A 15981-nucleotide genomic window follows, 5' to 3' on the forward strand; every position below is an offset into this window, starting at 1 on the left:
ATAAACTTAACCATGAAATCAAAACGAGTCACAATTGCAGAGTTTTAAGGTAAGAAAATTAGTGCTACAATAATGCTTCATGAAAACCTGGTACGTATTTTCTGTTTTAAAACAACAATGGCGTCCAGTATGGTTCAGTGTCTTTATTAGCTTGTGGAAGAAAATGAAGAAATAATTCCATCAGCCTCTCATCACTTAAAACAATAAGTGTTGTTTTTAAAAATGGCGGTTACTACACAAATTCAGCAAGAAAATCCAGAAATTTGGAAACTAGTAATCCCAAATTGACCAATTGACCATTGACTTCCGTGTAACCGTCTGTGTCAGGAAGAGGTCACCTTCGGTGATGCAGACACCGCGAGACTATAAATCCGCCCTAAGCAGAAGTGTGTTTTGGGTCTGGGAGAGGTGTGCGTCAAGCCTCCACAGACCTATGAGGACCATATGGTGGTGACGCCATAACCGACCTTACGCCGCACACGAGTCCAGCTTTACAAGTTGTCTAACTTCGGTCCTTGAGGCCTGCTGTCCTGCAGGTTTTTGTTGTTTCTCTGCTCCTACACGCCTGACTAAAATTGATGGTCATTGTAAAGAAGTTGACAAGAAACTGTTGGATCCACTTAATTTGAATTAGATGTGTTTGAGCAGGGAAACAACAAAAACCTGCAGGAAAGCGGGCCTCAAGGACCGGGGTTTGACTCCCTTGCTTTACACCTTCTGGAAGCTGTAAATTATCTCTAACAGGTGTGAGCTCAGTTCGATAAAAGAAATATGAACCTTTTTAAGCACAATGAATACTGTGTGTGTGCATGTGTGTGTGTGTGTGTGCGTGTGCGTGTGTGTTTGAACCAAAAATTGTTTTGATTGGAATCCATAAAAACAAGGGATTTAAAAAAAGATATTAAAAAAAGATATCTACTAAAACGGAACGTGATTTCTCGTTGTTCTTTCCGATGATGGTGAGAGGAGGGGAGTGTAGAGTGAAGGAAGCCATGGAGGGAGCTACAGTTTGCGTGCGCGTTCATATCATTCTTGTTCTCTCAAAGAAGAACACGGGTGGCGTGAACGCGCAGAGGCGCGAGAATTCACTGCACTGGAACATCACGTGTCCGAAAACACTCCATGGTTTTACACACCTGCTTGGTGCCTACTATTCAGATCTCAGTGTTTCTAGTTTACGTTAAGCAGTTAAAACAATGATCGTAATATGCAAAACATTAGTGATGTTGCAGCAAAGGTTACAAATCATCCTCAAACGGCTTCATAGAGCATTAATGTAGAACTATTTTCTTACCTTAAAACTGCATAAATCTGAACGAGTTCAGTCTTGCGGCCATTTGGAAAAAAATCAGAGTGCACGATTGTTACAAATGCAATGTTTCTTTTAAATGAATACTTCCCTGAGGAATTAATCGTTTCCTGAGAAATGGCTAATTTAATTTTCTTTGCCTTCATGCCCATTTTTCTCACCGAGCTCACCATGGTTCTCGTTAATTTGATCTCCGCATTTCTTCTTGGCCTAATTTTACACACGGGACTCATCTAACTTTGATCTAATCTAATCTCACTTTCTCTCGCCCCTTTTGCCTTCCCTTCCTTCACCACTGCCATGGCCGCGCAGCACGCTCCCGTCATCACATCCGGAGGAGGCAGTACTGGTGCTCAGGCTGACGAGGATGAGGATGATGATGGCGATGATGGAGGAGCAGCGCTGAGTTTGCTCTCTCAGTTTTCTCTCCCCCTTTTTCCCCCCACTTATTCATTTCGATAACCTAAAATCCCCCCAAAACAGCGACACAAAAGCGACACGGCCGATTTGACCTAATATCTTTCTCCACTTCCCCCCCCCCACCCCCCCTGTCTCCTGAGCTGAGACCGAGATGGGGAACGAAGCGAGCATGGAGGGCGGCGGGGAGCCAGGAGCCGCCGGGATGATGGGGTCGGTGATGCCCGGTGGACCCGGAGCAGGACCGGGACAGCACATGAAGCCGGTCAACGGTGCCGCTGCCGGTGGGGGAATGGGAGCCGGAGGCCCTGGGATGGGAATGACGAGGTAGGAGCAGCAAAAACTGGAGGTGTTTCGGAATAAAAAAGGGGCTGGGTGAAGTGCTCAGAGTAGCACTAAATCCTGTGTGTGTTTTAACGCGGAAATGCCTGATAGAAGGCAGCTGTCAGTTGCTTGAGGTTTTGCAGGTAGGGGATCAGTTTCGTGTTATAAGGAGTTCCCCCTAGCTTGTGCTGGATTTCTAGTAGGAAGCTCGCGTCAATAATCTCTGGATACTAAAATAGAAAAAAAAAAAAAAAAAAAGCGCTGTTCGTGGTGCTGAAACACAACGAGCTGCGCTGTTAAGCCCGAATGGCTTTTAACCTGCCTTCATTAACCAAAACATGTTTGACACTGCATTTAAAGGTGGACTACAAACACAATGCACAGTGCTTTATGTTACACTTTCCAGAAGAAAGCTTGCACAGATGATGATTTGCACTCGGACTGAAATGATTTCATTCCGCGGTGACATGTGCTGTAATAGTATTTCCTCCTTCCTCGGTTCAGGTTGTGCTTTGGCGTAGTATGCTGCACTGACCATGTCTCGCAAAGTCATGTCCCTTATAATTATTATCATTATTGTTCTTTTTATTCTGTATGATCATCTAAAAGCTTGATCGTTTGGGTTGTCAATTAAATGTAACAGGGACACGTTTGTGATTTTTTTTTTTTTTTGAGATGGGATGCAGCTGGGTGCTTGAAGCCCTTTCTACTCTCGCATGTTTTCGCATGGGCGAGGGTATCATACTGATTGTGTTTGTGCATGCCTGTGTGCGTATGTGTGTGCTCGTATACGTTAAGGGGCTTGTCTATGTAGGCGTGCGTTTGATGAGGAGTAGCATTTGTATTAGGAATATCTGTTTCGTATATATACCATATCATACCATAACACACCATATCAATACATTTCAGTCTTAATAAATTGAAGATAATTTGCACGGTTTGTGCACTGTTCTGTTTAAACATATCTAAATCTCAGCATGGTTTAAACACATCATGCACAATCAACGAATGGCATCTTTACTGGATCACCTCATTCATAAACTCCCTGTACAGACAAATGAATGTAAAGAGACCCAGCGAGATTGGTGTTCTGTGGCGCTGATGCAGATGTAGGGGTACAGCTGGGCTACATGCACAGATGTCAGTGTGTGCAGCTTCTATTTAGGACACATCCTGGGTTTGATTCATGCCTCTATAGGAGGTGCAAGCAGAGAAGCGCAGGCCTCTCCATTATTATATAACACAGGGATTCAGTGAGCAGATGACAACTTCAGCTCATTGCCAATAAACGACAACAGAGCTGAACATGCTCTGATGCATTATTGACGCATTACTCGTTTAGAGGGCTCACTGGGTTGTAGTCCCCCTCCTTATTGCTTTAATGTGATTCTTATTTCCCAACACCTGGTTTTCAGACCACATTTCAAAATGATGCAGAATAGAATGCAATGGTTTTTGTGGTTATGCAGTATCTCACATTATGTATTTATAACAGCGTAATACAAGGCCATGTGAACAGATTGAATCACGTGCAGAGTGTGTTTGCTCACCCCCCCCACTCCTCTTACATCTCACACACTCACACACTCCCTCCCTCTTCTGCACTGCTCTGCCTCAGCGCCTGCTTCAATCACTCCCTCTGGTTCCTAGTTTCCTCAGCACAGTTGCATGCATTGCTCCTCTCCTTCCTCTGCATCTCGGTTTCCTTTTGTCTGTTGGGTTCTACATCATTTGCACACTTGCATTATTTTAATACTAAATAACATACTTCTCTTTCTTTCACTCTCCCCTTTTCTTCTCCTGATTTTGTGCATCTCCTTCATTTTTAATGTTTTTCCATGCTCATGTTTTTTTTAACTTTCTTTTCTCACAAGACTAATTCAAAACACAACAAAGGTATTTTTACTGTGATCATGTAAAGCAGATTGGCAACAGGAGAGACTGGCTTAATTTAATGTTTCTCATGCTCATCAGATGTCATGAAAAGAACAAAACAATGCATTCATGAATTTCTGTGCACTGGTGATTTTTAAAAGCTATTCAAATGACAGCAAAAGTGCATTTTCGTGACTATTTTAGGCCAATATTTACCCTGCGCAAGGCAGAAGGGTGGTGGAAGGAATACCCCCTAAAAAGAAACATGTGCCTCATCTAATGTTCTGGCTCATTGTAATAATTTCATTATCAGGTTTTGGTTACATAGACAATGTTTAGTAGTTGGAACAGTCTCTTGTTGCTTTTAATTATACTCATTAACAGCAATAAAATACCAAAAGTCATTAAAAATCAAACAGGCAGCTATATGCTTTATGCAAATGAGCTGCTGTAGATACCCTGCACTTTTGCTTGTGTGGTGCAAATCCTGACCCTCTCTTCTTTTCTGTTTCTCCATGTCCCCTTTTCAACCAATAACTAGCAGCTTATAAATGGTTCTGCCTTCACAATGAGATTCAACCTCACTGCTTTATAGGGCATGTGAGTATAGATAAGACAGGAAAAGATACTAAGAGTGAAGGGAGAGAGGAAGGCAGAACGAGTGAGAGAGCTGAAGGAGGCGAAAGGGGAAAGGAAAGATGGAGGGAACAGAAATTGGTGAAAATAGACCAAGTGGAGCTGGATATACACTAGGATGAAACCTCAAGGGTTTCAAGAAAGAAGAAGGGACTGATGGGGTAGTGGTACATCAAAAGGTGTAGAAATATGTCTTTTCCAGTCAGGGATCTGAAGGAACCAACAACCTTAAAAATATTAACAAGAGACAGATTAGACATGAGACATGCTTAAATTAAATGTACTGCATATCAGCTCGATCTATCTTTTAAACAACACAGATATACACTCAGCGAAAGTAGAAGGGTAAACTAAGCTTTTAATGAGATCCACGTGAGCTCACTCTCGATCAACTCCAAGCTGCATGTCATGTGTCATATTTTGTTCTTTGTGTAGCAATGAAAATCTACACTCCTTGGTAATGGACCTCTTCCATGTGCCATCCCTTACTTAGTCGTTTGCTCACAGATGTTAGATGATCATATCAGATTTTTGGGAGAGGATAGAGTCAAATTGGATTGTTTGGCACACTGCTTCCTACCACTTTTACACATTTAGTGTTTTTATGCTAAATAGTATTTAGAAGTACAATCAGAACAGAGAGGCCAACATAAGGAAGGCTTAGTGGCCACATGATGAAGATATCAACAGTAACAGATCAAGATAATATCTGAAAAATTTCAATCAAATTAGATTAAGAATAGGAAAAAAAAACTTGTCTCAAATTAGTTAAAAAACAAGAAGAAAGTTGGAACAGGAAAGCCTGTTTATTTTTTTTCCTTTTCCTCTGTTTGGGTAACAGCTTTTAGTGGAGGCAGTGTGATAGTGTGGAACGGTATCTCCCTCACTGGAAGAGCAAGGCTTGTCATCATTGGAGGTTATCTCAATGCAGCGATGTCAAAATGAGACTGCAACCACTGGCAATCCCATAACTTCATGTTCTGGGATCAAACTCTATCCTCCAAAATCCAATTTTCAATACACATTGTTAAAAGAAAAGGAAGAAATTATCCACAAACCACAAATGTCCTTACTTTTTGGGCAAGGAATGGTTAAACAGGTTTACTTTTTTTGTTACTATGAAATTTGAAAGAATTTGGGGGATTTTACTAGCTTTTGTTAATAAAAGATACCCAGAAAATCCAAAGAAATCTGTGCAAGAAACCAAATAAAGGACAACTTTAAATTGTTCTGTACGGCCATCGGATGACACTCCCTCAAAAAAATCAGTAGTGGAAATTACATTATGAGTGCAGAAAACCTTTTGAAAGCAGCTGTCAATGAACGTAATTTGTCTTTGTATCAACAAATCCTAATTAAAACTTGAGGTAATTTCTACTTTTTTAAAAAGCACATCCCCTTTTTATGGTGTGCTAGAATACAGTAAATTAGAATAGGGTGGGGGGGAGGACTGAAGACAAAAGAAGAAAAAGTGTGAGAATTAGAAAATGGAGTTTTCAGCTTTCCAGCTGGCAAGAGGAAAAGGAGCAAGAGAGCATAGCAAAGACATGGAGTAGGGAGCCTGAGCTCTTGTACAGTACATATGGGGCAGACAGTTCTCTTGCTCTCAAATCACGTGCTCATCTTACATCTGACTCAACTCACATGCAAGTTATCAGAACTGTTTATCTAGTACAGTACTAGATGTATGTGTGCGTATGTGTGTATTATATGTGCACGACTGCTTCACTGTTTTGCGCATATGATCAGTAACTGTGTAGATCTGTTTGATGACTCACTTATCAAGTCCTGTGTGAGTAAGACTAGTGTAAGTGTGTAAGCGGTGAGGAGGTGGTTGTTCCTTTCTTTCTTGTATTTTCCCACATGCTGCACTCGAGACCAATTTTCACTTTCCAGAGTGGCATGCTTGTAGGATGTGTGTGTGTGTGTGTGTATGTGTGTGAATGTGTATGAGAGTTTTCCCAGGTTAAAGACTGTTTTCCCACGTCTTGCTGAAAAGCAGGAGCCTTTCAATCAAGTTCAATGAGTAAGTCTGTTATTGAGGCACTTTGCTGGCAGTCTTGCTCAGAGTAATGTGAGTTTTTTTCTACACATCCAGCAGAGGACCAAACACTGATATGATTTCGTTTCCAATCTGTAGGGTTGAATGATTTCAGGCTACCTCCCATTTCTTAGTGAGATTATAATGATTTGCTGTGATAGTGAGTCGATTATGACATTTTTTCTGTTGGATTCTCACCTAGCTGCCATCACAGATGCTTTTTATAGATGCAGATTTATTGGGCTTTTTTTTTTCTTGCTCAAAATGGCATAAAAAGTGTTGCTTTATCAGCATTGACTGGAAAGACACAAAACGACCCAAAGTTAAAATTACTACCTGGATCTGTCAACATGTTTTCAAACATTAAGTTCAGCTGATATAGAGAAAAATATGAATAACCCAAGATGTCCAAATTTCACAAATTCTTGTGGTTCTGTAGCTGCTGTATAACAATGTTTTGTGATATTTATTGGCCATGTGTTTGATTTAACTGCACTTGAAAACAGCTGCCATCTGCTGCTGCTAAAAAAACAGCGATGACATCCAGGAAATGACTCATTCTGTACATTAAATATATAATTGTACCAAAGTAGTTAGGTAAATGAGCTAAAAAGCTCCACAAAGCAGCAGAAGTGGATTTAATGCCATTTAATTTTAAATTTAAAAGCAAAACTTTTCACATTTGTTTCACTGTTAATATGTAACTTTGGGAATTCTCTACCAGCAGGACCATGTCACTAAAGATATGACATGGACAATTACATGAAACTCAAGGGCAATTATTAGGTAGTCAAATAATACAATTAACTTGACATAAATGTTCAGAAAGAATGAATAAAAATACAGAACAATATGTAAATAGATTTAGAGTTCAATGTAAAGAACAAATAGAGAAGATAGTGAGGTTGTATTAACTTTTTTATGTAACACAAAAGTTAGTTTACGTGTGTGTGCACACTTATACTGTGTGTTTGGTGCAGCACTGGCCGAAGGTAGGTAAATATTTATGCAATGTGCAATTTAAAATTTTGCTGAGATCTAATTTTTAGTTGTTTACATTATAATTCAATGCCAACACCATCAGATATCAGTGTGAACAGTCTACAGCCCTCAAGTGCAGAGGAAGACTTGATGCAGTACGCTGTGTTTACTGAAGTAAATATGGATGCTACACATGTTAGCATGTGTGTCTCAGTTTCAAAGTTCCACCCATCAATGGATCCTATGCAGAATTGTGATGTCTGTCTCACTGCAGTGACGTAAAAGTCAGATGAAATGTGACATGACTGAGGTCGCTTTGAAACAGATCACATATGTATTTGATTCAGTCCCACATATGAAAGTGAGCTGGGTCGAATTGAAAAAAATTGGATTTGTGTTTAGACTGTCATGAAAAGATGAGATATGGGTCACATATGGGCAAAAAAGTCTGATTTGAGCCACTTTTGCCTGCTGTGTAAACGTAGCCGAAGTTATGTGTTCAAGGACCATTTCCTCTCTAGTTGTTCATTTTAGTACATCGACATGGAAAATCTGAGTTTCAGCTGCTTGGAAGCAACAAAGTTATAAAATTTGTCTCTCAAACATGAAATGATTTGAAGGGAATTTGTCAGGAGTTTTTATTCTTTTCTTTGTAACAGCAAATAATTAAAATATCAGATGTCAGCAAGCACGAATGCAGCAACATTCATGCATGCTGACATGCAAATGTTGGTGCACATTCATGCTCCAAGGCTTTAGAATAGAAGCAAAAGTAACAAAAATGCACAATAACAGATTGAATAAATAAATCCTTGTCATGTCATGTCATGTCATGTCATGTCATGTCATGTCATGTCATGTCATCCTTTTTGTGGGAGATGTTTAATGTAGTCTCACTTTGGAAATATAACGATTATGTGGACTTACTTCAGTTTGAGCCATATGTGATGAAACTTTTTAAAAGATTGTTTCACTTTTTAACTCATATGTAATTAGTTTGTCTTAGATATTAAAATGTCACAAACCTTCTTTATCAAGATTGTACGTTGACTCTCAAATTCCTACCCAGACAGGTAGCTTGCAAATTTGTTGTTACCATCTCTGGAAACTGAAGCCCAGTCTCGTGTTAAATAATTGTTAGAGAAGTCAGAGAAGAATTCACCAAAGCAAGAATGTGCTTCTGTCAATTTCCATGTGCGAAAGTGTGAGAAAGTGGTCGAGCAACAGACAGCGGCTCTCTATATTTACAAGCCCCATTATCAGCAAGACATGTTGCCTCCAAACACTAAATATGTTTGGGTGGCTGGACCCGGAGATAAGATGGCAATAATATCACAGCCCAAGACGGTATTAGTTTTCAGCAAATAGATGCTGTCGCTGGAGCTTATGACTCAAACCCAGAAATAGACTGTGCAGATATAAAATGGTTATCTGAATAAGAGAGAGGGGTAAAATATGTGGACTCTGGCTGGATAATGGATCACCTGCTGGATTTTTATTTTGTTTTAATAAACAGATTGAAAACAACGCTGTAATCATGAAAAGGTGTGTCCTGCTGTACAGGTTTTAACAGAAATTTCTCACCTGTGACAGAACTGTTTTTTTTTATTGGCTTTTACATCATGTTAATGCTAGTAACACAATGTGGAATAAAATCTGAAATATTTTTAATCTAATTTCTTGTGAAGTCAGACACTGCCAAGTGTGTCCTGTGTGTGGATAGGCAAACAGTCTGTTAGCTGCAGCCTACTAGAGCAAATGCTGTTGAGGCACAAAGAAACATGTTGCAGATAGACTGAGTTCACTGCTGATTTCAGGGCAGTAGAATTGCACATTAAAGCTGGCTAATGGAAATTGCACTGGAAAATCACTGCTTGTCGCTGCACTAACATTAATAACAGAAGCACAAATAATTTTAGAAAAAAATCAAGTACCTGCAGTTTGCTGCTCTGTTAAAACACCCTCATTGTTGCATTTCCTGCAGGCTGTCACTGAGCTAAATAACAGAATGGGAAGTTAGCGTGTGCTTGACACAACTTTTATAAGTCATGTTACTGCTTTCAAGGTACAAGTTTGAACTTTCCACAACATTTCAACACAGGGGCTCAAAATTACAGATTAAAGAGACTTTCTTTCTGTGATTCTTAGAGTGATGCGTCCCCTTTCAGGCTTCCAGGGCTCAGCAGGGATTTGTAACAGACACCAGCACAGCTTGGCCTGACCTCATGTAGTGAACAGAGTACATCTCTGCCTGAACCAGCCAGCACTGCAAGTTTACACAATGATGTCAGGTTAAGATATTTAGACCTAGAACAGTATTACTGGGAGGTCTATCACAATGTCCAGCAGGACTTTCAATGACTTTATTAGACATTGTTATTTTGTGTCCAATCATAGTTCATTTATTATATTTGACTCATTAATGATGTGATGTGTTTTCCAACCAGCAAAACACATCACTTCTAGTTTACAGTGCCGTCTCTGTGCACCCTCTGTTAGTTTTGCTACCTCTATTTGTTTGGCTTCTACCTTTCATTGATGGATTACAGTCATCGATTATTACAAAGTTAAACTTGAAGGCTGTTTTCTTCTATGTTGAGAGCTTGATCAATGCACTTACTTGTGGTAAAAATGTTTCACTGTCTAAAATACATCGAGATGGTTGCTTCTTCTTTGTCAGGAAGAAAACACAATTTATATGGCGATAAACTTCAAAATATGTAATTACAGGCTAAAATTCTGTATTTTTGCAATTCCACGATTCGCCCAAATGTCCATCCATATTCTGTCCCTGTTTTATTCTCTACATGGTGACCGTGGGAGGCTGAAGCATGTCCCATCAAACATTGGCAAAGAGACCAAGTACAACAAGTCATCACTCCATTACAGGGCTAACTCAGTGAGACAGCCATAACCAACAGCCAATTTGACTTCACCAGCCAGTCTCACAACATGGATGTCTTTGGACTGTGGGAGTAAAACGAAGCACCTGCTGGTTAAATTATAGCTGCTGAAATTTTACGGGCAGCTCATTGAACTCCCTAACTTTTAAACCAAACGTTCTTCTTTTTCATACAAAACACGTCTTTTGACATGCAAACGACCCAATCATTCCCCAGTCAGGGTGCAGCGTGAATAAAAAACAATAAGAAAAGAAAAAAGAAAAAAAAAAAAAGCCTTTTGTGCTTGCTGATACTGTCATTTCTGGTCAGCTTAGACAGGAAATCATCTGGGAGAACGTATTTTTATCCTCAAGCTGTCAGCAGACGGAAGAGGTGGAAAGAATATAATGCAACTATACTTGAAAGATATTAAATCTTAATTTTGGAACTAGGATAAAAAGTTCTGTATGTAGAACATCAACATATAGATAAAATACATGAAAGATACTTTTGACCAGGAGTTACTATAAATATATGAACTAACAACAGCAGAGAGCTGTACCGTCATGTCATGGTTGACACATTTTTCCTTGTGACTATATTTTCATTGTCAATGAAAGACAGTGGATACAATTAAAAAAAATGTTTAAAATGAGTATACACATCAAGATCACATCGAGAGTAGCCAGATGAGGTGGCTCGGGCATCTGGTTGGGATGCCTCCTGGACGCCTCCTTTGTGAGGTGTTCGGGCATGTCCCACCGGAAAGAGGCCCTGGGGAAGGCCCAGGACACGCTGGACGGACTACATCTCTCAGCTGGCCTGGGAACGCCTCGGGATCCCTCCGGATGAGCTGGTGAATGTGGCTGGGGAGAGGGAAGTCTGGGTTTCCCTGCTTAGGCAGCTGCCCCCACGACCCGACGCTGAAGAAAATGGATGGATGGAAAATAAGTGGTGATGGAATGTTTTTGTTTTTACAGCTACAGGTTTAACTCATAGCATTTCAGTGATATAACTACAGGTTGAAGGGTCCTCTTACCTTGCCCAGAAATGCTTCCTGGTTCTGATGTTAACAAATATGCTCAAAGTCAAACTGTGTCCAAGAACACCGCAAACATCTGCTGGGTCAACAGGGGCGCTGGACAGCTCCTCTGTCTCTGCCAGAAAACAACACCACATGGGCCAATTAATAAGCCAGCTACGAACAAACTCCCCAGATACGAAGACCGAAATACTGAAATACAGCGGCCTGCCCTGACATGTACTGGGATTCATGTGCTCAGTGTCTTGCATTTGCTTGTTTAAACACACACTACAGAACTTTTGCAATATTCTCAGTGATGGGCCTCTATTGACGGCGTCCATCTTGTATGCTTCCTGTACTGTGAGTTTTCTCCAGTTAGTCAAGACCATGTTATCTTGACTCTTGTCTTATCTCTTGTTCTGTCTATTTCTGTCTTTCTTTTCCTCTCTTTCTCTGATAATGTCCTCCTCCATTTCTTTGCTGAATCAGGCATGTTGCTCATTCAAAATGGCTGATGTGTTCATATTCATATGCTAGCGTGTGATGTGAAACTCGGCTGCAATGTCACGCGGCATCCCGGGTGAAAAAGTTGTTTCTCTGCCTCAGGACGCTGCTAGGTAGCGATGGCTCCAGAAATGGACATAATAGATGTCACTGTGTCATCAAACTAGTCCAGAACACAGAGTTTTTAGGTCGGAAGGATACATAATGGGTCTTTAATGCAGAGCCCTTTTCTAATCAAAAACACCACATATAGATGAAATAATAAAATGGAAAATCCATATGAAAATTACCAAAGAAGCACTGACCCACTTGTTTTAATAACTGACCTAAGCAGCTGTATAAATAAACTTAACACACTTATTAATTAAACTTTACATATTTTGTATCAAAATGTAGAGTTAAAAAATAACAGAATATACAAAAGTATAGATTTTTAAGTTTTAATATTTCTTGAATTAGACAAAAATACGCTGATAAAACAAAGTGAATTTAGCTTATAAACTATTAATGACTAGTAAAAAAAAGTGGTATTACCATCATATGTAAGGACGTTCTCCCAGTCAAAGTGGCGTTATCAGCTGATTTGTGCTATCTTTATAAGCCTGTAGCAAATAAATGTAGAAGTCAGCTTTCAGATAGACTTCCCTCTCCTTTGCAGTAATAAGATCTGATATAATCAAACATCCCCATGGTTACAAGTCAACATTTTTGGGTCATCAACATCAACAGCCGTAATAATAAGTCCTTGAGGAAATATGAACATATATTAAACAAACACAAGAAAAACTATTTGAAATGTTTAATGCGCTGAAATCTTTAAACCGTAACTTTTCTGTGGCAACAAAATGATGTTAAATCTTCTGGAAAAAGCCACGGGTCTACAAAGGTCTCGTCTGAAAGATGTGTCTCCCATGACAATCCACTGAAAGCTTTACGTCACCTCGACAAGTTAGTGATGTTCACTCTGCTTTGGAGGGTTTTATAAGCCCCTACTGCTCATCACTAACTGGTTTTGGAAGGAATTTAATGTGACCCTCCGTGTGAACATGTAAAGAGAGTGGCAGTGGGTAGAGAGAAGGAATAGAAAGTAGTTCAGAAAGGCTTGTTGTGTTAGATCAGGTATCACCAACTCTGGACCTCTTTTCCTGCAGGTTTTAGAGCTGCAACACACCTGACTCAAATCAACAGATCATTAAGATGTTTGTGGAGAACTTGACAACACAATGTTGGAGAACCATTTCATTTGAATCAGGTGTGTTACACCAGAAAAACATTTAAAACCTAAAGGACACTGGCCCAAGAGGTCAGGAGTTGGTGATCTGTGTGTTAGATTCTAGTTACAAAGAATTCCTCTTTTCTTTTTTTTTTTTTTTTTTTTTTTAACTGTGTCTTTTTTATAGCCCTATACCTTCACTTGGTCCGTTTTACTTTCCTGCTTTAGTTACCAGTTAGTTTCTTTATGGCTTTCTTACCGTGTTAAACAAACATTTAACGCAATGTTTCCTAATTTGTTACTTGTATAAAATAAAATGTTTTATTTTATAGAAGATACATGACAATTATTGCTTTATTAATTTGTGATATGTTCATAAAACCTACAACAGCAACAAGCAAAAAAGACCTTCAGGGTGAAACAGTGCTTTAAAAAAAAAAACAGACAAAAACATGTTTTTGTAGTTTCAGAAATGAGATTTTTCATTATTTTAGGTTCATCAATCTTTTCAGCACACAAAGCAAATTTACAGCTATGCAGTGCATAAATACAAAACAAGCATGAGCTACAAAGGACATTATGTCTTTTTAAAAATTCTGTACCAATCTGGCCAAAATAACAAAAATAAAATCCTGTTTAAATGAATCATTCATTCATTGCGTGACGAGCCAGTTTTCCACATGGCTATGAAGTCAATAGTTTGTAGTAGCTGTCACAAAAACTTTAACTCTTTCTGCTTCATGTTATTTTTTTTTGGCAAAGATGCTGGTAAATGTACTAATTATTCATTTACATGCCTAATATAGTTCTAATGTTATGTTATTATAGTGTATCTTGTTTAGTCAATGCTCTTTTTGCATCTTTCTGGCCAGACTGTGGTGATGTGGTTGACTTACACCCACATTCTTGGTTTGTTGTATTCAGTTAAGAAAACATTTCCCGTGACTTTCGTCTGTTTGTCAGAAATTATGCTGTGCTCTGCTGTTTTTTCCTCTCTGTGCACTAGCGTAGGGTCACACTGTGTTTTCTCATTATGTTGTCGCCATCTGACAGCAAATGCTACCTGTATTAATGCTGTGGCTGTGCATCCTGGGTGTAGATGCGTATGCTGCGACTCATGTTAATCTTTTCTCCTAGAACTGCAAGGTCTGATGAATGAGAGCCTTTCCTTTCTCAGTAAATTGCAGCCGTTTGCGTTTGTTTCATGGTGGAAACTGATTCACTGCTTTGTCTGCTATTCTTCGCTGTGGCTTGTTTAAAGAGGGTGTTTGAGAGGAGAAAGGAAGCTGTTCTTGTCCGATGAGTCGAAAACAAATCTACGAAGCTATGGGTTCTATAAACTTCCCAAACAGTCTTCACAAACACAGATTCTTAACGTTAGATCAGAGATTTTGTCAAAAGACAGAGAATTTAAACAATTATGTTTAGGCAATATTCAAAGTCACACTGTTCTCTTTTTACAGCTCTGCAGTTATTACTGCTTACTGTTTCTGTTCTCTGACAAAGCCAAGTAGAGCTATAGTTTCCTCTGAATGGCACAGTTTAATTTCCAGCACAGCGCTGCTCCTGCAGTCATTTGGACACAGCAGGGGTGGGGGTGGCGGGCGGTTGGCACAGAGAAAGACACTCAAATAGGGTGTTATTGTCATCAGCATGAAATTAGGGGAAAAATGGGATTTCTGAATATAGGTCACTTTGGATAATGTGTTTAAAGGTCTGCAAGTGTTGTTATTATTAGTTATTTTAGCAGCTTCAAAAGGAGCTGTTGCTTCTGTGCCAACTTTCTGATTTTTAAACATGAATCCAATAATGAGCTAATCTCTTTTCATAAGGGGTAAACAAAAGAAAAAAAAATCCAAACTCTCAAAGTCTGCAATTATTTAAACATTTTAAATGTGTCTCTGAAAGATAAACACAGAGTTTATCAAAAGTTGACAGTCAGTTCTGGTATTTGTTAAAATTGTTTGGCAGTATTGATTGTGATGGACAATGAAGCCTCTGTAGGGCCTTAGATATATAAAGCAAGCTGATGGTAGAGGGAAAACGGAATAAACAAGCAAGACGAGGAAGGAGGACGTCTGATGGACATATTGTATTTGCTGGGATTCAGTCCAATGCAAGATTTATTGTTGGTCTCAAACACACACACACACACAAACACACAGTATTCACTGAGCTTAAAAAGGTTCATATTTCTTTTATCGAACTGAGCTCACACCTGTTAGAGATAATTTACAGCTTCCAGAAGGTGTAAAGCAAGGGAGTCAAACTCCGGTCCTTGAGGCCCGCTTTCCTGCAGGTTTTTGTTGTTTCCCTGCTCAAACACACCTAATTCAAATTAAGTGGATCCAACAGTTTCTTGTCAACTTCTTTACAATGACCATCAATTTTAGTCAGGCATGTAGGAGCAGAGAAACAACAAAAACCTGCAGGACAGCAGGCCTCAAGGACCGAAGTTGGACAACTTGTAAAGCTGGACTCGTGTGCGGCGTAAGGTCGGTTATGGCGTCACCACCATATGGTCCTCATAGGTCTGTGGAGGCTTGACGCACACCTCTCCCAGACCCAAAACACACTTCTGCTTAGGGCGGATTTATAGTCTCGCGGTGTCTGCATCACCGCCGAAGGCGCTGTGTAGGTCCACAGAGGCCTGACATGCACCTCTTCCTGACACAGACGGTTACACGGAAGTACTCCCTTCTTGGGATTACGAGTTTCCGAATTTCTGGATTTTCTCGCTGAATTTGTGTAGTAACCGCCATTTTTAAAAACAAC

The 15981-nt window shown here is 39.7% G+C and overlaps 1 protein-coding gene across 1 annotated transcript in view; it reads left to right on the forward strand.

Annotated features, from left to right (window-relative positions):
• The first annotated feature begins 1731 nt into the window (after positions 1 to 1731).
• Positions 1732 to 15981, forward strand: part of bsna (bassoon presynaptic cytomatrix protein a) — a 154098-nt gene continuing 139848 nt past the window's right edge. The window contains exon 1 of the mRNA XM_042004677.1: positions 1732 to 2053. Within this exon, the coding sequence (XP_041860611.1) occupies positions 1881 to 2053 (173 nt within the window). The 5' untranslated portion in view covers positions 1732 to 1880. The remainder of the gene's footprint in view (positions 2054 to 15981) is intronic.

This window comes from Melanotaenia boesemani, chromosome 13, assembly GCF_017639745.1.
Source record: "Melanotaenia boesemani isolate fMelBoe1 chromosome 13, fMelBoe1.pri, whole genome shotgun sequence".
Classification (NCBI taxonomy): domain Eukaryota; kingdom Metazoa; phylum Chordata; class Actinopteri; order Atheriniformes; family Melanotaeniidae; genus Melanotaenia; species Melanotaenia boesemani.